This window comes from Microcaecilia unicolor, chromosome 8 (genome assembly GCF_901765095.1).
Source record: "Microcaecilia unicolor chromosome 8, aMicUni1.1, whole genome shotgun sequence".
Classification (NCBI taxonomy): domain Eukaryota; kingdom Metazoa; phylum Chordata; class Amphibia; order Gymnophiona; family Siphonopidae; genus Microcaecilia; species Microcaecilia unicolor.
The window spans coordinates 6,960,104-6,983,504 of NC_044038.1; the positions used below are offsets into that span (position 1 = coordinate 6,960,104).

Below are 23,401 nucleotides of genomic sequence, written 5' to 3' on the forward strand. Positions count from 1 at the left end.
CCGGCATTTTCAGCATTCAGAACTGAACCCATATCGCCCTCGTAGTTTACGTTACATAAATATTATTTAGGCCTTTTCAGTCACTATTCCATTTCTTCTTGCATCAAAAATGCACTGGCTGTGCTGCCTGTAATCTTTCTGGGGCACCTCAACCTCAATGTTCTTCTCGAAAGAAGACCTAGGGCTTCGTACGGCTGAAAAAAGCAATAGCTGTTTTTTAAATCATAATAGGCCTGTTGAATTTACCTTTCGAAGTCCCAGGAACCATTGGTTGAATGACTGGAGATTACTTGCAAGGAAAAAGTCACAAAGCATCAACTGAAGCAATTAAAATAACTAATTATCTTTCCCATGCAGAACATGAACTTATTCCCAGATCAATTAAACAAGATGCGAGATCAGAGCAAAAGCTCTTGTTAATCACACAATTTTGAAACCCAAGAGTATGGTGAAAGCAGGTTAGCAGATAGCTCCAGGCAGTCAGGAACAGACTCAGCCAACCTGGGGTTTCCACCCACTGCATCTCTGGACTTTCAAGTACCTGCTTTTGTTACAGATGCGACAGGATAAATATAGGACTGACCCAAGAAATCCTCTGCTACTTCACTGCTTCTCAACCCTCTCCTGGAGTCGCACCTAGCCAGGATTTCCACCATCAATACGCACGAGACCCTTTGCATGCAAATCTGTATATTCATTGTGGTAATCCTGAAAACCTGTCTCCAGGACAGGGTTGGGAAGAATTGTGTTACAGAGGCAGTAGGGCAGGTATGGGCAAGTTGATTATTAATTGTCCACCGGGAGTTTGGGGTTATTTGAAAATTGCATTAATCCCAGTAGGCAACAGCTATGCTGAGAGAAGTGAAGGTCCAACTAAAGTTCAGGTCATTGACTCAATTGGACTGGATAAAACTATTAAAAGAAGATGGGGGTGTAATTCTATCAAGTGGATGCTACCACTACATTGACTTATAATTGCATTCACTCTGCAGCTCCTCAGTACCTCTCCGCTCTCATCTCTCCCTACATTCCTCCCCGGGAACTCCGTTCACTGGGTAAATCTCTCTTATCTGCACCCTTCTCCTCCACCGCTAACTCCAGACTCCGTTCCTTTTATCTTGCTGCACCATATGCCTGGAATAGACTTCCTGAGCCGGTAAGTCAAGCGCCATCTCTGGCGGTCTTCAAATCCAAGCTAAAAGCCCACCTTTTTGATGCTGCTTTTAACTCCTAACCCTTATTCACTTGTTCAGAACCCTTATTTTATCATCCTCACTTTAATATTCCCTTATCTCTTGTTTGTCCTGTTTGTCTGTCCTAATTAGATTGTAAGCTCTGTTGAGCAGGGACTGTCTCTTCATGTTCAAGTGTACAGCGCTGCGTACGTCTAGTAGCGCTTTAGAAATAAGTAGTAGTAGTAGTCTTTGGGATTCCGGAATCTTGCTATCTTTGGGATTCCAGAATCTTGCTACTCTTTGGGATTCCGGAATCTTGCTACTCTTTGTCCTTATTTATTTATTTATTTATTGTATTTTTATTCCACGTTTTCCCACCTCTTTGCAGGCTCAATGTGGCTTACAATATATCACGGATAATGGAAATAGCAAGAGATATACATTTGGTTTTACAGAAGGATTTTGGGTTACATGGTCATGAAGTACAAGATAGTGTTTGTCCTGTTTGTCTGGCCTAATTAGGTTGTAAGCTCTGTTGAGCAGGGACTGTCTCTTCATGTTCAAGTGTACAGTGCTGTGTACGTCTAGTAGCTCTATAGAAATGATAAGTAGTAGTAGTAGTATTTACATGCTGATTACATGCATACATGATTAACATAAAGGCATACGTATGCATATACACCACAAAGATCAAAACATGAAATGTTAATGCCTTCTGTTATATTACTTTCATGTATTCCATTACTTTGCAAACCAAAATCCTTCTGTAACACCAAATATCTATTCTCTTCTCAATTCCATTATACATGATGTATTGTAAGCCACATTGAGCCTGCAAAGAGGTGGGAAAACGTGGGATACAAATACAATAAATAAATAAATGCCCACATTCCACCAAAGCATTATTTTGTAAATACTCATATGTTATATTGCATGTATTTTATGGGTAGGCACATGCATAGACTGAGTCTGAGCAATGCTCAAACTCATGCTTGTAAGAATACTTTGGGGCTCATTTTCAAAGAGAAAAACATCCTTAAAGTGTCCTAAAGCAGCATTTGGACAAATTTCTTCTCAAAATGTACAAATAGGTATTTTTGAAACCTATTTTGCAGAATATTATCTACGCAATTCGTCTTCAATGCGTCCAGATCACAAGGGGGCATGTCGAGGGTGGGCTTAGGGCATTCCTAACACTTGGATGTTTTACAGCCATAATGGAACAAAATGAAACCTTCTAGGACTGAAACATCAATGTTTTGGTCTAGACCTCTTTTTAGAATGAATAAGACACAAAAAGGTGCCCTAAATGACCAGATGACCACTGGAGGGAACCAGGGATGACCCCCCCCCTTACTGCCTCAGAGGTCACTGACCCCCTTCCACACCCCAAAGATGTGAGTAAACATATTACTTACCAGCCTCTATGACAGTTTCAGATGTTACAGCCAGGTCTATTAGAACAGCAAGCAGGTCCCTGGAGTAGTGTAGTGGTTGATGAAGTGCATTATCGAGAGGAAAACCCAGGCTCATATCCCACTTTAACTGTTACACTTGTGGTGGAAAGTGTGAGCCCTCTCACACTCCCCCAAAACCTACTGTACCCACATATAGGTGACCCCTTCACCCATAAGGGCTGTAGTAGTGGTATACAGTTGGGTACAGTAGGTTTTGGAGGGCTCAGCATACAGTATAAGGGAGTAACGGTGAGATGTGTATCTGGGAGCTTTTATATAAAGTCCACTGCAGCGCCCACTGGGGTGCTCCATTGCTCTACTGGGATGTCTATGTGGCCTGTGTACTAAGACTGTTGGCTCCACCTACATCCTAATGGCTTGATTTTCTACGTTTTTCACTTGGACTTTTTTTTTTCAAAAATGCCCGAAAGATAAATGCACAGAGCACAAGAACATATTGTATATGGCTATTTTTTGAATAAAAAAAAGATAGACTTTTGTTGTTTCGAAAATGTCCGCATTTCCTATTAAGATTTAGGAGGTTTAGCACAAAACATTCAAAGTCTGACTAGACGTCATATCAAAAATGCCCTTCTACAAGTTACGCTCTTGTCTCCAGCTTTAGGTGCAAACATGTATGCCATTGCTCATGCGTTTCACCTGTTACTCTAGTATTTCTATACAGGAAGTTAGGTCTTACTTTCCTTTGTAGAATAGGTGACTCTGGGTGTACAATTAAAGACCTGCCCCCCTCCCCCCCCCCCCACCATGTCTTTTCTGTTGGTAAATTTGGCAGTGTAGTGGGGGTTATTCCCAGGCTCTGGCAGGTTGAGTCATGCTAACCTGTACTGAGACAAAGAATAAAGTCTCTTCACCTTACTCCCAGTCTCTGTAGAATCCCTTAGGTTAGTGATACCCTGGTCATGGGAAAATATTTGCACTGAATAAGTCTGACTTTTTATTTTGCAGAAAGATCTCCAAAAATTATTCTGTTCACTGTAAAAATTTCAGAGATCATTTTAAAAAATAAAATATGTTTATTATTTGATGGCAGAAATGACGCTGTGTAAGCTTCATTGGAGTGATAATGCTTAATCTGAATTTGTTGTCAATCAAAGCATCGGAACATAAATAGAGGGATGGGGGCGGGGTTATAAAGTTAAAAGTTTGATGACGGATTATACTAGTATGTCAGTATTGAGCACATTGTTTTTGTTTTCCATTTGCATTTTGGCATGTATATACTGTGGGATGGGATTTCTCTGGAAAGTCATCAATAAAATTGTTGAAACATAAAATATGTTTATTGCAAAGCAGTAAAACATAAATTACAGAGAAAAATGCCTCATATTACAAACTTCCTTCAAAAATGCAAGAGAAAAAAAAACAGACAACCCTGTAACCAGAGGTGAATGGCGGAGGAGGGGCCTAGTGGTTAATGCAGTGGGCTGAGAACCTGGGCTATTGGGTTCAATTCCCACTGTAGCTCCTTGTGACCCTGAGCAAGTCACTTAACCCTCCATTGCCCCAGGCACAAACAGTTAGATTGTGAATCCACTAAGGACAGAGAAAGTACCTGCATATAATAAATATAAACCACTTAGATTATACCAAAGAAAGGCAGTATATCAAATACATTACCTGTCCTATGACCTGGGTGTGAGCCCAAAATATCATGCAATAAGATAAAAAAGACTTAAGCTGCTATAGGTAACTGAGGTGTCCAATAAGGTTGCAAATTCCTATCTTTATGTTCCACTGCCATTTTATATATCCCAAAAAGAGAAATTCACAATGTAAATCCATTCATTCATTCATCCATCCATCCAGTCATTCATCCATTCATTCATTCATCCATACATCCATTAATTCAACATCCATTCATTAATTCAACATCCATCCATTCATTTTTCCATCCATCTATTCATTCATTCATCCATCCATCCAGTCATTCATCCATACTCTAATATCTGTAATCCCGGTAGCAAACCTTCAGGGGTGGTAGGCTCCCTTCAGCAGTCCACAAACAAAGTCCTTCCAGACAACACAGCTTTTAGTTCCAAACAGTTTATTTCCCCTCCTCCACAAAATCTCAGTTCAAGGGGGTTAAAGTCCCATTCAGTTTCCCAAAATAAAGCAACAAGAAAAACTTCCCTTTAAATCCAAGTTGTCCCCCAGTTCAACAGCCTGGGTTTCAGTTTTAAAGTCTTTCCGCTTGGGTGGTTGCAGAATGGCAGTACACCGCCCACAACACAGCTAATTGACTCCTGTGACCACCCACTGCCTTCAGTCCCTGCAACTCTGCCCCACAGTACAATTACAGTCCATGTCAACTGGCTCCTCAAAACCTGGTGTGTTGGTCTCTCCAGCCTCTCCTTCCTCCAAGCACTCCATTAACTCTGCTTCTCTGCTAGGCTGTTGGTTGGAGACCTCCTCCCCCTCCCAGGTGGAAGGAATCTTGTACTGATTTCTAACCCAAGGGTATTGAGCTTTGTCATCCCTGCTCCCCCTTCTGGCCCTCGCCTGCCATAGCAGCTGCTCTTTCCAGTCCTTTTCCCCCTCCCTTCCACGTGGGGGCCATACCGGGTTTTGGGACCTACCACCCCGATCCCTTCTCTCAGGGCCTTGTGGGGAATGTAGTCTGGCTCCATACCTCCTCCTGGGCTGCTTAGACCCTCCAACCTCCTTACAATACATCTATTCATTCAACCAACCAATCATCCATCCATTCATTTCTCCATACAACATCCATCCATTAATTCAACATCCATCCATTCATTTTTTCCATCCATTCATTTTTCCATCCATCTATTCATTCACTCATCCATTCATTCATCCATCCATTCATCCATCCATTTATCCATACATCCATTCATTCATTCATCCATCCATCCAGCCAGCCAAACATCCATCCATTCAACCATCCATCCATTCATTCATCTATACATCCCTTTGTAAAAGGGCCCCCAAATGAGTTAGTTTTGCGCATACCATGGCAGGAATAAACCTCACTCCTAAGCCAGATATAACATGTATTGGCAGCTTATCCAGGTGAGCTTGGAAGTTCTTTTTGATCAAACCTGTGGCACCCAAAATAATGGGAAATATTTCTTTATCTTTGTTCCTCATTTTCTTGGTCTTGGACTGCATTTCTTGGTACTTAAGGATCTTCCCTCTCTCCACACAATTCACCGAGTAATTGCTTGGGACCATCACCTCTATAATCAATTCCATTCTGGTGTTTTTCTCTTTTTACCACTACTTCCAGTTTTCTGGCATCCAGCTTTTTATCAGCCAGGTTGGGACATCCCAGGTGACCATACCATCTTTGTTTTCCACAGTTCTGTTAGGGTCACGATCGCAATGCATTTCTGGTACACTAATGTTAATGCTTATAGAGTTTCCAATGAATGAGACACTCTACTGTATAGAGAAACATTTGATGTCCACATATACTGTACATCAAACCTGAATACTGTTCAGTTTTATAGTGCAAAAAATATCATCATAAGGGAAGAATTATGAGATTCACAGAGAATTAGACTTGAATTGCTTATTTTGTGACATTGTTCTGCTCTCCAATTTGGGCATATTTTCCCGTTATATGATGAATGAGTTTTGACTAGGACTCTGGGAGGCCTTGTCCAACTGATTAAGTACTGCTAGCAGAAAGAGCATGTAGGGTTGAAAGCTTTTCTTTCTTCATTTCGCTTCTTATTATACTGCTTTAACCATGCCAAGATCGTCAGCCAGAAAAATGAAAGGGTTTTTCAAACAATCTAAACAAAACGTAAAGCCCTCCTGGTTAAAGAAAGCAATATGGATGACTTTCAGGGCAAAACATGTCATTTGCCCTTCAGAAGATGTAGATTCAAATTTTTTGACTGCCACAAAATTTAAAAAAAAACAACCCTCCAACGTTGGATGAATGGACCATTAAGAGTTTCCAGATTCAAGAACATATTAGAGATGTGTAGAGTAGACATAGAGTAGACCCTAAACACATGTACTGTATAGAAAACCAGACATGTTCTTCAACTCATTACCAAACTTTTATGGATATAGGACCAAATTCTATGAATGGTGCCTAAAAAATCGTCCCTGACAAAAACTGCACTTGGTGCTACTCTATAAACCTTGCCTAAAGTTAGGTGCAGTTTATAATATACGCATAGCGCCTGTCCCCAGGACTAAAATGTAGGTGTGACCATTTGGGGAAAGGGAAGGGAAATGGGACTTGATATACTGCCTTTCTGAGGTTTTTTTCAACTACATTCAAAGCGGTTTACATATATTCAGGTACTTATTTTGTACCAGAGGCAATGGAGGGTTAAGTGACTTGCCCAGAGTCACAGGGAGCTGCAGTGGGAATTGAACCCAGTTCCCCAGAATCAGAGTCCACTGCACTAACCACTAGACTACTCCTCCACTAGCAACATTCCATGTAGAAGCCTGACCTTGCGGATCAGCAACGCGGCCGCGCAAGGCTTCTGTTTCTGTGAGTCTGACGTCCTGCACGTACATGCAGGACGTCAGACTGAAAGAAACAGAAGCCTTGCGCGGCCGTGTTGCTGATCTGCAAGGGCAGGCTTCTACATGGAATGTTGCTAGTGGAATAGCAACATTCCATGTAGAATCTCCAATAGGGAAAGGGAAATGGGACTTGATATACCGCCTTTCTGAGGTTTTTTTTTTTTTTTTTGCAACTACATTCAAAGCAGTTTTACATATATTCAGGTACTTATTTTGTGCCTGAGGCAATGGAGGGTTAAGTGACTTGCCCAGAGTCACAAGGAGCTGCAGTGGGAATTGAACCCAGATCCCCAGGATCAAGGTCCACTGCACTAACCACTAGGTTACTCCTCCACTCAACTTAAGCCTGGTGTAAATGCCCTCACCTAATTTATTAATATTATTATTATTTGTTACATTTGTATCCCACATTTGTATCCTTAGAGAGGAAGTTAGAGAGGAAGAAGAAAAGTTAGGATGTGACCATTACTCGTTTAGGCGTGAATCGGGCATATTCTATAACAGAGGGCATAATTTTTAGGAATGCAAACGGCCCGCTCATGCCCCTTCCAAGGCCATGCCTCTTTTGTGATCCACGCATTAGAATTTACATGGACAACTTTACAGAATACGCTTAGAAAGTTGTGCGCGTAAGTTCTAATTAGTCCCAATTAGTTCCGATAATTGCTTGTTAGCAGCCAATTATCGGCACTGATTAGCTTAAGCAATTAATTTGCAGGTGCAAATTGGCTACGCTTGCTGATTTGTCTGCAGAATTTTAGTCGCCGTTTATAGAATCTGGGGGACAGTGCACACACACATATAACACATGCAAATTGCATGTCTACGTAAAAACAAACATATGAGGTGCACACGTATATAACGCATGTTATACTACTTTAATTTTCTAGTGCATGCTAAAAGCAAAATTATTTTATTTATTTATGTTACATTTGTACCCTGTGCTTTCCCACTCGTGGCAGGCTCAATGCGGCTTACATGGGGCAATGGAGGGTTAAGTGACTTGCCCAGAGTTACAAGGAGCTGCCTGTGCCTGAAGTGGGAATCGAACTCAGTTCCTCAGGACCAAAGTCCACCATTCTAACCACTAGGCCACTTCTCCACTAGCGTATAATCCTGCCCTTGCAGATCACCAATGTGGCCGCGCAGCCTTCTACATGGAATGTTGCTAGTGGATTGGAACATTCCATGTAGAATCTCCAACAGTAGCAACATTCCATGTAGAATCTCCAATAGTATCTATTTTATTTTTGTTACATTTGTACCCTGCGCTTTCCCACTCGTGGCAGGCTCAATGCGGCTTACATGGGGCAATGGAGGGTTAAGTGACTTGCCCAGAGTTACAAGGAGCTGCCTGTGCCTGAAGTGGGAATCGAACTCAGTTCCTCAGGACCAAAGTCCACCACCCTAACCACTAGGCCACTCCTCCACTGTTGCTACTATTTGAGATTCTACATGGAATGTTGCTATTCCACTAGCAACATTCCATGTAGAAGTCGGCCCTTGCAGATCACCAATGTGACCGCACAGGCCACTCCTCCACACATTTGAGGGTTGTTTTTTTTTTGTAGAAGCAATTTTTTTGAAAATCCAAGCACCAAAAAAAAAAAAAGATATACAACCTTAGCAAAGATAAAATAAAACAAAACAAATGACAATACCGTGCTCGGATACACCAGAAGAACAAGAACAGTAACAGGCTTCCATGGTTTCAACAATACATTTGTTTAAACAAAGACAAGAAGTCCCAACCCACCTCTTCCCAAATCTGTGGAAGATGATTTTTAAGGTCTGTTAAGAAATATAGCTGAATGTTATCATCAGTATGCCCAATTATATTTTGTGTCTCAAATGAGCAGATAGAGATTTTCCAGTCAAGTAACTCAGATGTGGCAATGCTAAGCACCCTCTGAATAGTGACCAACAAGGGAAAAAAAAATCACGTGTTTCTATTCAAGGACTAATTATTATTATCACTGCTTGTATAATATGAATACATGTATTTACTAAGCAAAGATACAGGTGCCCTTTTCATACAGGTAAAGTGTGTATTTCAGTTTCTAGGTTACAAGAAGTTCTGGATCTCAGGAAATCTGAAAATGATTTCCCAGTGTTATTAAACTGTACTGTAGCCAGACACAGCTTCAGAAGAATTATGGTCCTGAGGATGGGGGGGGGGGGGGGGGGGGGAGAGGAACATTTCTCCAAGGTTTTCCACAACTATCCAGTCAACGTTCACCCCACATCTCTTTTAGGGCAACTCAGGTTCACACTTGACCTTCTTCATACCAATAATAATTTGTAACATAGTAAGACAGTAGATGACGGCAGATAACAACCTGAATGGTCCACCCAGCCTGCCCAACGGTCACACTCATTATCAATTCATGATTAAACCAACCATGAATGTGATATAAAATACTTGATCCTGGTCTTTCTTTGCCATTTCTAGGACACAGACCATAGAAGCTCACCCGGCATTGTCCTTACATTCGAACTACTGGATTTGCCTTGTAGGATGTCGAAATGTTGCATATGATTTCTTAAACGTTGAAATAAAAACAAAGGTCGAAAGAAAGAAATGACAACATAGTAATATAGATTTCTAATCGTTGAATTTATGTACAGAAATAATACCCTATCGTGTACATGAGGGGGGGGGGTGAGGAATTTATAGAATAAGAGAGGAGGATTAAAAGCAAAGAAGTTGAGGATCATTGCTCAGTCTATCACCCAGATAGTAACAAGAAACGTTTTTCTGTACTGGTTCACTAGTCCGTCCCAGATTTTCACTGCAACCAGTCATACAGGGAAGCAGTTTATGTAAATTAAGGTCCAGTATCCATTGAGCCTTTGACCTCTTTGCTCAACCAGTCTATGAGAATGAGAAAAATGGCAGACACGATGGTGTGAGATATTAGTGGGTATTTTACTGGCTTGACCGTCTATTTATTCAGAGTTGAACAGTTGTGAGCTCATTTTCTGCAGGAGTTTGAATAGCTGTCAGAAAGGTATATCTTTAATTCACTACCAAGGGTAGATGTTCGTATTGTGCTCAAGCTCCCTTTGCCAATATTTGTACCCATCATCTTGCAAGACTGTGGTTCATATGTGTTCACGTGTACCGGGTAATTTTTGCTCCTGGCATTTGACAGATGGATCTTCCTGTATGAGAAACCTGAAATTAGAGTTTTGCTGTGACACTTTGATTCCTAGGAATTTGGTAAAAAATCACAGTGACAGTAATGCATTCATGTTATTTATTTCTTTTTGTTTTCATGTGGTTCTAGGAATTATACCGAGTTGCTGCCGTATTATCAAGTTGACAGAGTGGAGGAAAATCCATTTATCTGTTCAACCCCTCAAGACAATGGCATGCTTAAGTGCCAAGATATCCCACCCAAGAAGGAATTGGGGATCGAATGCTCCCTGCCCGTAGACAACAATAGCCGCCATTTGTACGGCACGGATACTGGAAGCAGGAACAACTGCATTAACTGGAACCAGTATTATAACGAATGCAAGAAGGGGGATGTGAACCCACACAATGGAGCTATTAATTTCGATAATATCGGTTATGCGTGGATAGCTATTTTTCAGGTAAGTGTCCTATGACTTGTTCTTGACAACTCTTTTGCATGGAAACGAGAAATGCTCAAAGACCTCTATGTACCCGAGTCAGACAAAAGAAGAGCAGGGCTTCTGGTATTTACAATGAGTCAGATCATTTCTTCAATCACAAATGCAATTCATCTTTCCGAGCCATAAATAAGTAAATACAAAGCCTCCGTGTACAATATTTATTCTCTGATAAGAAACCTAAGCCTCAGATTTGACCAGGTGTTTCCATTAATAGACTTGTACTCGCAAAAGGGTTGCCTTGCCAACTAACTCCTCTTTTCCTGGATGGGCAGGTCCAGTCCTAACAGCTTGATCTGTAGAGTATCTATCATTAAGGGGGTCTTTCACTAAGCCACCGAAGCGTTTTTAATACGTGGTGGAAATCAACTGGCGGGAAACGCCAAGACACCCATAGGAATATAATGGGCGTCTTGGTGATTACCGCCAGCTGACTTCTACCGCAAGCTAAAAACACTACTGTGGCTTAGGAAAAGACCCCCTAAATATATACCATATTTATTTATTTATTTATTGCATTTGTATCCCACATTTTCCCACCTATTTGCAGGCTCAATGTGGCTTACACAGTTTGGTTATGACATAATCATTCCATGTTATCAGATACAATTAGTATTGTACAAAGATTAAGTGAGGGAAGAGAGAAGGAAAGTGTTAGGCAGGATAGAAGGTGGACTTTAATAACTGGGTGGATTAGTGAGGTTGTTTTGTAAGGTTATGGGTTCTCTTTGCAGGCAAGAGGTCTGTACCTCATATACATTAGCAGTATATGAGGTACACAGACATGTATTTCTCTGTAGGGCGAACGACTTCTGAGCTGTGGCATCGTTGGCTAAACTTAGAGAAGAGCTTCCTGGAACTATGGACCCTTTTACAAAGCAGTTGGTACAGCTACTGCTGCTTTGTCACGTGACAATCTGGCCTAAAGTGGGAGCATACTTTATACTTTCGTTATATTTATTTCTGTGATTTTGATGTTTTTTATGTATAGACGCCTGAAGCAGGCCACTGGGCTGAAACACGGCCGTGTCGAGTCAAGTTGAGTGAAGTTGTAGTACTGTTCAATAAATCTTCTAGACCATACAGCGTCATCGTCTCATTGTGTCACCTTCGCTGTCTCCTGAGTTTGATTTTCTCTGCGAGGTCCTTGTTCTTCTGTATTTTTGTCCAAAGTGGGACCTGAATTTTTTTTTTTTTTTTTACCACTGGGGGGTGGGGGTTACCTGATACTAATCACTGCCCAGTTACCACTGGGTTACCACAGGAGCCTTACCGTCACCTAATTAGATGGCAGTAAGGACTCCCCCTGGAAATAGCCACATGGCAAGTATTTGCTTCCCACACAGCCATTTCCTTTGACTTTTTACCCGCTGTGGTAAAAGGAGCCCTGTGTTACTTCTAAGCTGGGCAAGAGTCCTCCAGCTACATTCCTGCCAGTGGGTGGCGCTGTTTCAGTATCACATTTTCAATTGTGGGGAATAGGAAAGCACTTCAGACTTCCAGGGAACCTGCTTGTCCCTAGCAATTAAAAATGCAATGTTGAAGCACACCTCCCCCCCCCCACCCCCCTCTGACAGGAACGTAATTGGAGGACTCCCACTCAGCTTAGAGGTAACATTGTTCTGGAGGTTTGATAATATTTTGAGCCCCTGCTACTCAGTGTTGCCAGGTGGGCGGTTTTACCGCCCAATTAGGCGGTTTTCCGCGACCCGCCGCAGGAAATTTTTGCCCGCGGCGGGTTGCGGTTTTTTGGGCTTCTTTTGGGTCTTTTGGGCCGTTTTTAAAGTGTTTTTTTCGGCCACGGGGGGCGGGGTTAGTGACATTTTGGGCGGGGTTAGTGACGTTCTGGGCGGGACCGATGACGGGGGAGGCGGGGCCGATGATGTGGGGAGGGCTGATGACGGCGGGGGCGGGGTTGATGACGCGGGGGTGGGGGTGTCAGGGGCGGGGTTTGACTTTGGGCGGGTTTTGGGCTGGATTTGGGCTCGTTTGGGTGGGAAAATTTTTTCCACCTGGCAACCCTGCTGCTACTGGCAGTGTAGCACCCTCAAAAAATAGACATGGCCCACTGAATATGTCATTGAAATTGAAGCATTGTCCAGTTTTACTGAGGGATTTTGTCTTTTGCCATCCACATCATTGGAAGATGCTCTTTTGTAAACCTGTCCACATATTTATTCATTAAGTTATATCTGTGGTCATTTAGATGTTGACTGAGCTCCAATAGTTTAACCGCCGGTAATCAGACAGTGCTTTCTGCTGCCCAGTTACCATCTGGCTAACGCAGGAGCCTTGATAACCACCTCAATGGGTGATGGTAAGTGCTCTCCCCGAAAATGGCCACGCGACAAGTGCTTCACTTTCCACGTGGCCATTTCTTTAGAAAAAAAAACAGCCTTTTACCCACTGCGGTAAAAGAGGGCCTCAGCATGTGCCAAAAACATGTGCTGATGCCATTTATGCCACATGGTGGCAGCAGCAGCATGGCAGGGGCAGTGGCAGCAGCATGGCAGGAGGCAGGGCAGCATCAGCATGGTGGGGGGGCCCAGAGTACTCTCAGTCCGCCCCTGTCCAAATGCCAACTTTATTGGAAACAGGGCCCAACCGCTTGGTGGTCACTAACCTTTGGAATTGGACCAGCGCTTTTTTTTATGCAGATGCTGTTGGCCGCATTCTTTTACTTTTGACATTGGTGCTCATTTCTCTTGCGAGTGCAGGTATTGCAGTTCATGCTTTCAGTCTGTGAATGTGTTGCGAAAACCCACGTGACCCCTGACGAAGGTTTTTCCGAAACTTGGCCAGGTTGGGTCCTGTTTCCATTAAAGTTGGCATTTGGACTGTGTTTGTCCTTCCTGGATCGCTGCTGCTGTTTGGTTGTCTGTTCTACTTCTGCAGTAGACTGTCTCCTGTTTTGTTTCTGCTCTGTTAGGCCTAAGGTAAACATTAATGCTATGATTCTGTCTGATCTTCTGCCTGACCCATCCAAGGCCGGGAGATGTGTCGGTTGCTCCTGCCAAGCCTCGCTCCACTTCCACTAATCCTGCGACTGTGATTTTCAACAGTGAGCGTTTGTAATTTGGCCTGCTTCTCACTCCGAAGACATTCTTCTTTAACAGAGCTGTCAGGAGGATTAAAGTAACCTGCTGCCTTATAAATGCTCCTTTCCACTGCTACTATCAGGAAAACTGGATCTACATTACATGTCAAAATGATTTGATCAAGTTTATCAACACGTCAGGGAGCAAAGGAAGAGTTTTCAAGGACTTCTGCACTTTTCAAGGCACCGGCCTTTTCTTTTCGGAACTCTGAAAAGTTGCTGTAGACTCAAAATATTGTTTTTCTTGGTCTTAGTAGTATTATTATTATTAGCAGCAGCCCCAGCCGTCGCCTGTCACATGACAGTTATGTGCATTGTTACAGAATACGCTTGGATTTCGGCACAGAACGCTAGGTGCACTATATAGAATCCAGCATCAGGGGCGTAGCTAGGTGGGACCACGGGGCTCTGGGCCCCCACAGATTTAGTCTGTTCCCCTGGTTTCACTTAAAGGAGCGTGCAGGACATCAGGACTCAAGAAAGCACAGGTCAGCAGCGAACGCGGTGTGCCGGAGACCGGTGCTGAAGAAGACTTCAGCTGGCGGGGGAGGGGCAGCGGCTGGGGGAGGTGGCCTAAAATGTGCCTCCCCCCACACACACACACTTTGGGCTCTGGACTCCCCTCTCGCTGAGGTCTGGCTACGCCACTGGTCAGCACCTTTGAAAACATTGACTTCCACTGACTGAGTATTGAGGGACCGTTTTTTTTCTCAACAGCAAGAGCGTTTGATGAGCCATGTGCTAATCCCACAGCGTCACAGACTGCTTTCGACTGTAGATCTCGCCTGCCATTTCCTATTTCTGCAGAGAAATAATGAAATAAGTTTACCACCATGTCATTTCATTTAAAACAGTTTTTATAACCAGCATGTGTTGACATTGATCCATATAAGGCAACTTACAACCTAAAAATTACAGTCAATCAATACTCCATCTTTAAAATAAGAAACCCCGCACAGCAGTTCATCAATACACTCAAATTACCCCTACAGATTAAATAATTCCCACAGTCAGCTACTAATCATAACCATTGTACCTACACAAAGCCTCCAAAAGCTCCGAGCTGACAGGAGTATAAAAATATCTCAATATGGAAAGTTCATTTTAAAAGTCATTAAAGGTTTCTGAAAGGGAAAATGTTCAGTAAAAGAGCTCATAGGTGGCATTGAGTTCTAACAACGTACCGTTATCCCATTAAGGTTTGATTTTAGAACAGGGCCCTAGGTAGGGTTACCATATGGCTCCAGAAAAAGGAGGACAGATTGAGCCAGTCTGGGTTTTACTTCCATTGCTTTCAATGGAAGCAAAACCCGGACTGGATCAATGTGTCCTCCTTTTTCTGGAGCCATATGGTAACCTTAGCCCTAGGTGAACTCCATAAGAACATAAGAGTACCCATACAGGGTCAGACCAAAGGTTCATCTAGCCCAGTATCCTGTTTTCCAAACAGTGGCCAAGACAGCTCACAAGTACCTGGCAGAAACCCAAATCGTGGCAACATTCCATGTAGAACCCCAAAGAATAGCAAGATTCTGGAATCCTGAAGAGTGACAAGATTCCATGTAAGAACCCCAAAGAATAGCAAGATTCTAGAACCCTAAAGAGTGACAAGATTCCATGTAGAATCTCAGAGTAGCAACATTCCATACTACAAATCCCAGGTCAAGCAGTTGCTTCCCATGTCTGTTTCAATACGGACTTTTCCTCCAGGAATTTGTCCAAACCTTTTTAAACCCAGATACGCTAACTGCTGTTACCACATCCTCCAGCAAAGAGTTCCAGAGCTTAACTATTCATTGAGCGACAAAATATTTCCTTCTATTTGTTTTAAAAGTATTTCCATATAACTTCCTTGAGTGTACTTTTGCAACAAGTGAAAAATTGATTTACTTCTACACCACTCAGGATTTTGTAGACCTCAATCATATCTCCCCTCATCCGTCTCTTTTCATAAACACATAAGAACATAAGAGTAGCCATACTGGGTCAGATCAATGGTCCATCTAGCCCAGTATCCTGTTTTCCAAAATGGCGCCTATTTTATAAAGTCAATGTGAGATACCTACACGCCTTTATAAACTAGACTGCCAGATCCAGCATGAAAAGCCCTGGATGTTAAACAGGCTGTACATGAGAAAAATCTATATAAAATTATCCCAACAGCTTTTATCAAGGTCTGACTATTTTGCATTACTTTTTTCCTGCAATAACCAGTTGGTATTTCTAACTAGACTTCAATGATCTTGTGGGAGCATAATAGGGACCACAACAATCAAAAAATCTACAATATGTAATGAAACTTAAATATAAGTACCCTTCCAATGGTGGAGAAAAAAACCCTCAAGGACCTTATTTAAAAAAAAATCACCATCACAGGTCCAGAAAATCACCAAAAAAATTAATGAAACTCAAAATTTGAATACAATTATCAACATTTTTTACAATATTATTTCACTATTAATGTACTTTAATAATAAACAACTAAATAATATTCAAGGGTTTTGAAATTAGTATAATAAGGACCCCTTTCTTGCAAATACTTTGGCTCAATATCAACTAAGGATTTAACGTTTTCCATGAAAAGCAATTCGCAACTAGTGTAAGGCAATTCACATTGGAGAAACTCGTTCCTTTTTCACACCTGTGGTAAATCAGGTCTCATGAATATGTGAGACCATTTACCGCTTATAGGGACCCTTTTACTAAAGGGTCGGCATGCAGAAACAGACCTGCTACTCGGCAATCCGGAACTACCACCTGGCTACTGCCAGTTGGTGCCATTTCCGGAACTACACTAATTTCTTTTTTTGTAGTGCTGGAACTTAACCGACAGTAATGAGGCAGTGCTGCACTCTACATGGTTGCTGTCAGATTAGTGCGAGACAGGGGCGTAGCCAGACTTCGACGGGAGGGGGGTCCAGAGCCCGAGGTGTGGGGGCACATTTTAGCCCCCCCCCCCAACGCCCCCAACTTTCCCCCCCCCCCCCCCCGCCGCTGCTGCCGCAACCCTCTCGACCCCCCTTCCCGCCGCCAACCCTCTCCCGCCGCGTACCTTTGCTGGCGGGGGACCCCAACCCCCGCCAGCCGAGGTCATCTTCTCAGTCACGCGGCATTGCTGACCCCCTCCCCCCCGCCGCCACTGCAACCCTCTTGACCCCCCCTTCCCGCGCCAACCCTCTCCCACCACGTACCTTTGCTGGTGGGGGACCCCAATCCCCGCCAGCCGAAGTCCTCTTCTCGGCCACGCGGCATTGCCGAATGATCTGATCAAGTTTGAATCTGTTTTTGTGCGTGCATCTGACGTCCTGCAGGTACAACGTGCAGGACATCAGACGCATGCACAGAAACTTGATCAGATCATTCGTCAAGCAACGCCACGCGACAGATGAGAGAACTTCGGCTGGCGGGGGGTTGGGGTCCCCCGCCAGCAAAGGTACGCAACGGCGGTGGGGTAGGGTTGGCGGTGGGAAGGGGGGGTCGAGAGGGTCACGGCAGGGGGGTCAAATCTATGGGGGCCCAGGCCCCCGTGGCCCCATAGTAGCTACGCCCCTGGTGCGAGAGCACTTACTACCATCTCAGTGGGTGGCAGTAAGGGCTCCCCACTGAAATGGCCATGCAGTAAGTGGTTCACTTGCTGCACAGCCATTTCTTTTCCCCAAAAGTGGCCGCTGTGGTAAAAGGGGGCCTCAGCACACATAAAAACATGCGCTGAAGCTAGTGCAGGCTCCCTTTTACCGCAGCTTATTAAAAAGACCCCTCAATTTACCATTGCCGTCTCAGTTGTTTAAAAATAGTAGATCTGATATTCGGTGGCAACTTATAGCCAGATGTTCAGCAGCATGTTGCTGAAATCTTCACTAACCACTCCAGCACTATCCAGGTAGCACCGAGTCCCAAACCAGGGAGGAGCTGGGGGTTATCTGACTACCACCAATACTCAGCACCAGTCCATGGAACTATCCAAGCAAGATAGGACACAAGACCACTGAAGTCTAGTTGTTATTCTAACTTGTTCATTAGGACACAAGACTGTTGATGTCTAGTTGATAGTCTAACTTTCTCATTAGGACACAAGACTGTTGGAATCTAGTTGTTATTGTAAGTTGCTTGTAAGGACACAAGACTGTTGAAGTCTAGTTGCTATTCTAACTTGCTCGTTAGGACACAAGACTGTTGAAGTCTAGTTGCTAATCTGTTGCTCATTAGGATAGAAGATTATTGAAGTCTAGTTGTTGTTCTAACTTTCTCGCTAGGACACAAGACTGTTGAAGTCTAGTTGTTATTCTAACTTGCTCGTTAGGACACAAGACTGTTGAATTCTAGTTGCTATTCTGTTGCTCATTATGACACAAGACCGTTGAAGTCTAGTTGTTATTCTAACTTTCTCGTTAGGACACAAGTCTGTTGATGTCTAGTTGTTATTCTAACTTTATCATTAGGACACAAGAGTGTTGGAATCTAGTTGTTATTGTAACTTGCTCATAAGGACACAATACTGTTGAATCCTAGTTGCTATTCTGTTGCTCATTAGGACAGAAGACCATTGAAGTCGTTGTTGTTCTAACTTGCTCGTTAGGACACAAGATCGTTGAAGTCTAGTTGTTATTCTAACTTGTTGGGATAGTAACTCGTCTATTGGTGCCGATTATCAGTGACACCCAGATATCTTCCAGTGGCTAGTGTACACCCATATATTTAGTGCTGGTATCTGGGAACCAGTCAATGCTGAATATTTAATTTATTACTGCTAGGCGGTTTACAATTTCATATAATTCAAACAGGAAAGGAGAGAAAAGAAATATAATTAGAGACAGAGAAGAAAAATAAGAGGACATAAGAGGACACGGGGAAGACAAACATCCAACCTTAAACTCCACAGTGCTGGCCACGAAGTTTAAATATCAGTGGAAGTAATATTTGATCTGGGAGATAATCATTGCATATTACAACAGAAGACCGTGGGGTCGATATTCATCTGGGGGCACTCCGCAATTTGATGAACGTCACCAACATTATGCCCAGAAATTCAGTGCTGGTCCATGTCTGGGCTTCAGCATTGAATTTCTGGGTTTGTGGAGCCACCAAATGCGTAGCCTGTTAAGTGCGATATTCAGCCTTAACCAGCTATGGTGAACCGCGTAAAGATAGACCTGACTTTTACTCAGTCCTACTTATGCAGTTACTGTGCCAGTCAAGCGCTGAATACTGGCACTTAACCGGACAAGTGCTGACTCCGCCCCAGAACGTCCCCAAAATAGCCGGTTTGGAGATAGGCTCTACTGGACTAGAAAATGACTAGTTAACCCCAAACGAGCGGGTTCTGGCTGGTTATATTGCTTTGAATCTTGATCCAATAGAATGATTAAGACTGAGGCCATTCCCCCCCCCCCCCCAAAAAATCAATTTTTCTCAGTAATGAAATATCTAGATAATGCCTTTTCTGAGAAGAGAATTTACAGTTTTTTTGCTGACTTTCCACTTATAGCCGAAATTGGGTGGCGGAGCAGGTGGGGGAAGAGGGGTTGGTGGTTGGGAGGCGAGGATAGAGGAGGGCAGACTTATACGGTCCGTGCCAGAGCCGGTGATGGGAGGCAGGACTGGTGGTTGGGAGGCGGGAAATACTGCTGGGCAGACTTGTACGGTCTGTGCCAAAGCCGGAGATGGGAGGCGGGACTGGTGGTTGGGAGGCGGGAAATACTGCTGGGCAGACTTGTAAGGTCTGTGCCAAAGCCGGAGATGGGAGGCGGGACTGGTGGTTGGGAGGCGGGAAATACTGCTGGGCAGACTTGTACGGTCTGTGCCAGAGCCGGAGATGGGAGGCGGGACTGGTGGTTGGGAGGCGGGAAATACTGCTGGGCAGACTTGTACGGTCTGTGCCCTGAAAAAGGCAGATACAAATCAAGGTAAGGTATACACATATGAGTTTATCTTGTTGGGCAGACTGGATGGGCCATGCAGGTCTTTTTCTGCCGTCATCATCTACTATTATTGTCATCTGTGAACTTCACACGAACCTCTGGACACATAAACCCCAACCTCCTGTAGGTTCCCTATCCCACTATCTATCTTATATTGTAATTCTACCTACTGTTTTCACCATACCCCCTTTTGGATTTTAAGCCACCCTGACGGCATGTCTGTTGGGCGGGATAGTAAATTTCAATAAACTTGAACCTTAATAGATTGTATGAGACCAACAAATGTTCTTATAGTACAGGTTGTTCTGGATCAGCTCCATAGAGGCTGAATGCCTATGATACCCTTGTCCATTTTTTTCACGTGTTCTTTTCCAAACTCTCTATGATCTAGGAATGCTTTTGTTTGGGTCGTGGCTCTCTCTTATCAACCTCCATGTGGGATTTTTGAACCGTCTGCACCAGCCCTAGTTGCCTCGCACCACCAGTACTTTATCAAAGGGGTGAAGGAACCTCAGGTAGGACAGAAGGGCTAGAATCCACAGAAGAGGGGCCAAAGGACTTGCCTTTGCAAGGGTGGTGAACCCTCACTTTTGCTGACGTAGAACCAGTGTACCCTGCTGTGCAACACTAGTGAAATTAATAATAGTGAAGTAACCTCTGAGTCGGTCCTAATTTTTAAAACTCCCTTTCTTTGGCACTATGGGATTTGTCAGGGTGGAAAACAAGACAATCCAGGTGAGCTGTAATTGGGAACTGGAAAAACTAGGATGGCTTCTCAAAAAAGATATAAAGGAATTGGAGAAGGTGCAGAGAAGGGCGACGAAAATGATAAAAGGGATGGGACGACTACCTTATGAGGAGAGGTTAAGAAGGCTAGGACTCTTCAGCCTGGAGAAAAGGCGGCTGAGGGGTGATATGATAGAGGTCTACAAAATAATGAGTGGGGTAGAGCGGACAGATGTGAAGCGTTTGTTTACGCTTTCTAACAATAACAGAACTAGGGGACACAAGATGAAATTAGAATGTGGTAGATTTAAAACAAATTGGAGAAAGTTTTTCTTTACTCAGCGTGTGGTTAGACTCTGGAACTCATTGCCGGAGAAGGTAGTGATGGCAGCTGGCCTTGCTGAGTTTAAAGGGGGTCTGGACAAATTCCTGAAGGAAAAGTCCATTGATCGTTATTAAATTCTGGGTTTTTGCCAGGTTCTTGGGGCCTGGATTGGCCGCTGTCGGAGACAGAGTGCTGGGCTTGATGGACCTTTGGTCTTTTCCCAGCGTGGCAGTGCTTATGTATTTATGAACTGGAGATAACTGGAGGTGAATGGTGAGGAGGAGGCTTAGAGGTATGTCCATCATTCCTGCAGAAAGCCATCCAAAATATCCCTGAAAATACCACTGAAAAGTAGACTGTACATTGCAAAAGAGACAAATGAAAACCCAGACAGCTCACTCTGTTCCTGGGTTTCCCAGCAGGCAATCACTAGACTGGTCACATAAGTGACACTGGTATCGCTAAATTGCCTTCTGACCCAGCAGTTCTATTTTTAAGTGCAAGGGTCTGGGAAAAGTCAAAACAGTATCTTCAGCTGCAAGGTTGCGTTGGATGCTTTGGAACAGAATCTTCAGCAGCTGCAAATGCTGGGAAGCTCTACTGGATTTTCATGTTGGATATTTTTTCATCTTAACTTTCTTCCTTCTTGTCAATTGATGTGAAAAATGCAGTTCAGGTACTGCTAACATGCATAGGAGCCAACTTTTCAAAATTATTGGGGGTGCAAAGCCCAACGGAAATAATCCCTCCCTGGACACATGCAAGGAATTTTCTCAATATTGGGGGTGCTCAAGCACCCACGGAGTTGGCTCCTATGCTAACATCATTACTACCATGGATATATGGTGGAATGAAGCTTGTCCATTCTTCATGCCCAGCTCTCTTCTGATTGTGAATTTGCAATGCAATAATATCTAGCATCCAGGTGAGCCATTTAACTAGGAAAGAGGGAGGGGGGGGGGGGTACAAATTCAGTATTGATTGATACATGTTCCGGAAATGGATGATCCTATGACGGCATTCAAGATGACATTGAGCCAGGGGCGTAGCCAGACACCCAACTTTGAGTGGGCCTGGACCCAAGATGGGTGGGCAGAAGGACCCCTCCCTGTCCCACAGATGATTTGGTCTCTCCTTGTCTCACCTGCATGCCATCTGCTATTTACAAGGTATGCAGGAGGGACAGTTGTTGGGAGTTTTCAGCTGGTGGGGCTTGGGAATCCCTGCCAGCCACACCATAGGTGTGCTGCTACTGGGTGGGCCTGAGCCCACCCAGGCCCACCCTTGGCTACGCCACTGCATTGAGCTAAGCACTTCCTTGCAAGATTCACAGCTCAGTTGCACAATACAAATACCCTGCTGTCCACCTTTTGAAGGTCAAACATCAGGAGTGGCCAGCACTGTCTATCAGAGAGTGGCTGTTCATTCCCTAGGAATGTGCCTCCTGTTAACTGTGATGGCAAGACGCTGCAGGTTCAGGTTGCCAGTCATCCTAATCGAATTCTTCAGCTGTTGTTGTTCTGCTGTCGTTTCACTTTGCCGTGTATCTCACACAGATCTTTTTCATGAGAAGAGAATTAGGAAATGTCTTTCTTGCTGCATTACCTCTCTCGATAAACAGTTTCATGCTGGACTTATTTTATTAATCTGGCTTGGCCTTCGTACTGAATTTCATGTGTCAGAATGAGGTTGATCCGTTGCCTGTCCTGGACTGAATTCTTAAGAACCAATTCCTGAGCCAGAAAAGTCCACGGCTAGATAAGATCGTCACGTTCTTTCTGAGACAGGAGAACATTCAGGTCATTTGCAGAATTTCAGCTGGAATCTAAAGCTAAAAAAAAAAAAAACCCTCTGTTTTCTGTTGTGTTGTCAGTATTCATACTGGACATTAAAGGCAACATTTTGATAAAATAAGAATGAAAACCTGGTGCCTGTTTGTTCAGCTCCTTCTCGGAACTATAGGGATAAGTTTAATAGAGAGAAGAGTCTGCAGTGAGGATCAGGTCATTTGTTCCTTCAAGCCCTTGCGGTGGAACTCAGGAGACCCCGGGTAGGTTCTTGTGTGGTGGTGAGATCTCTAGCAGTCACCAGGCATAGGGTCATTAGTGCTCAGCAGCGTCAGCACACCACCAGCACAAAGAAATATGGACCGGGCATCACCAAATCGAGCAAGAGAGGACCTGACAGCCCCACAAACAACCATCAATTTTTCAAAACAGCTTCACGTTTACCGTGAAAAATTAAACACCAGGGACTGCATTTCATTATTGTGTTGTTTGTGCTTTAGTGTTTGTCAAATTTTTTTTTTTTGGGGGGGGGAGTTATTTTATTTGGCTGGCTTTGTGGGTAGTAATATAAGTGACCACCTAGATTAAGAGGACAAGAAGACTACTACTGCTACTATAAATCATTTCTATAGCGCTACCAGTCGTACGCAGCGCTTCACAATTGAACATGAAGAAAAGACAGTCCCTGCTCAGAAGAGCTTACAATCTAAATCAGGACAGACAGACAGGGCCAATAAGGGATAA

The 23,401-nt window shown here is 43.6% G+C and overlaps 1 protein-coding gene across 2 annotated transcripts in view; it reads left to right on the forward strand.

Annotated features, from left to right (window-relative positions):
• The window catches only part of CACNA1H (calcium voltage-gated channel subunit alpha1 H), a 311,405-nt gene that overhangs the window by 50,099 nt on the left and 237,905 nt on the right, over positions 1 to 23,401 (forward strand). For both annotated transcript variants that reach the window (XM_030211678.1, XM_030211677.1), the window contains exon 5: positions 10,456 to 10,765. In XM_030211678.1, the coding sequence (XP_030067538.1) occupies positions 10,456 to 10,765 (310 nt within the window). The remainder of the gene's footprint in view (positions 1 to 10,455; positions 10,766 to 23,401) is intronic.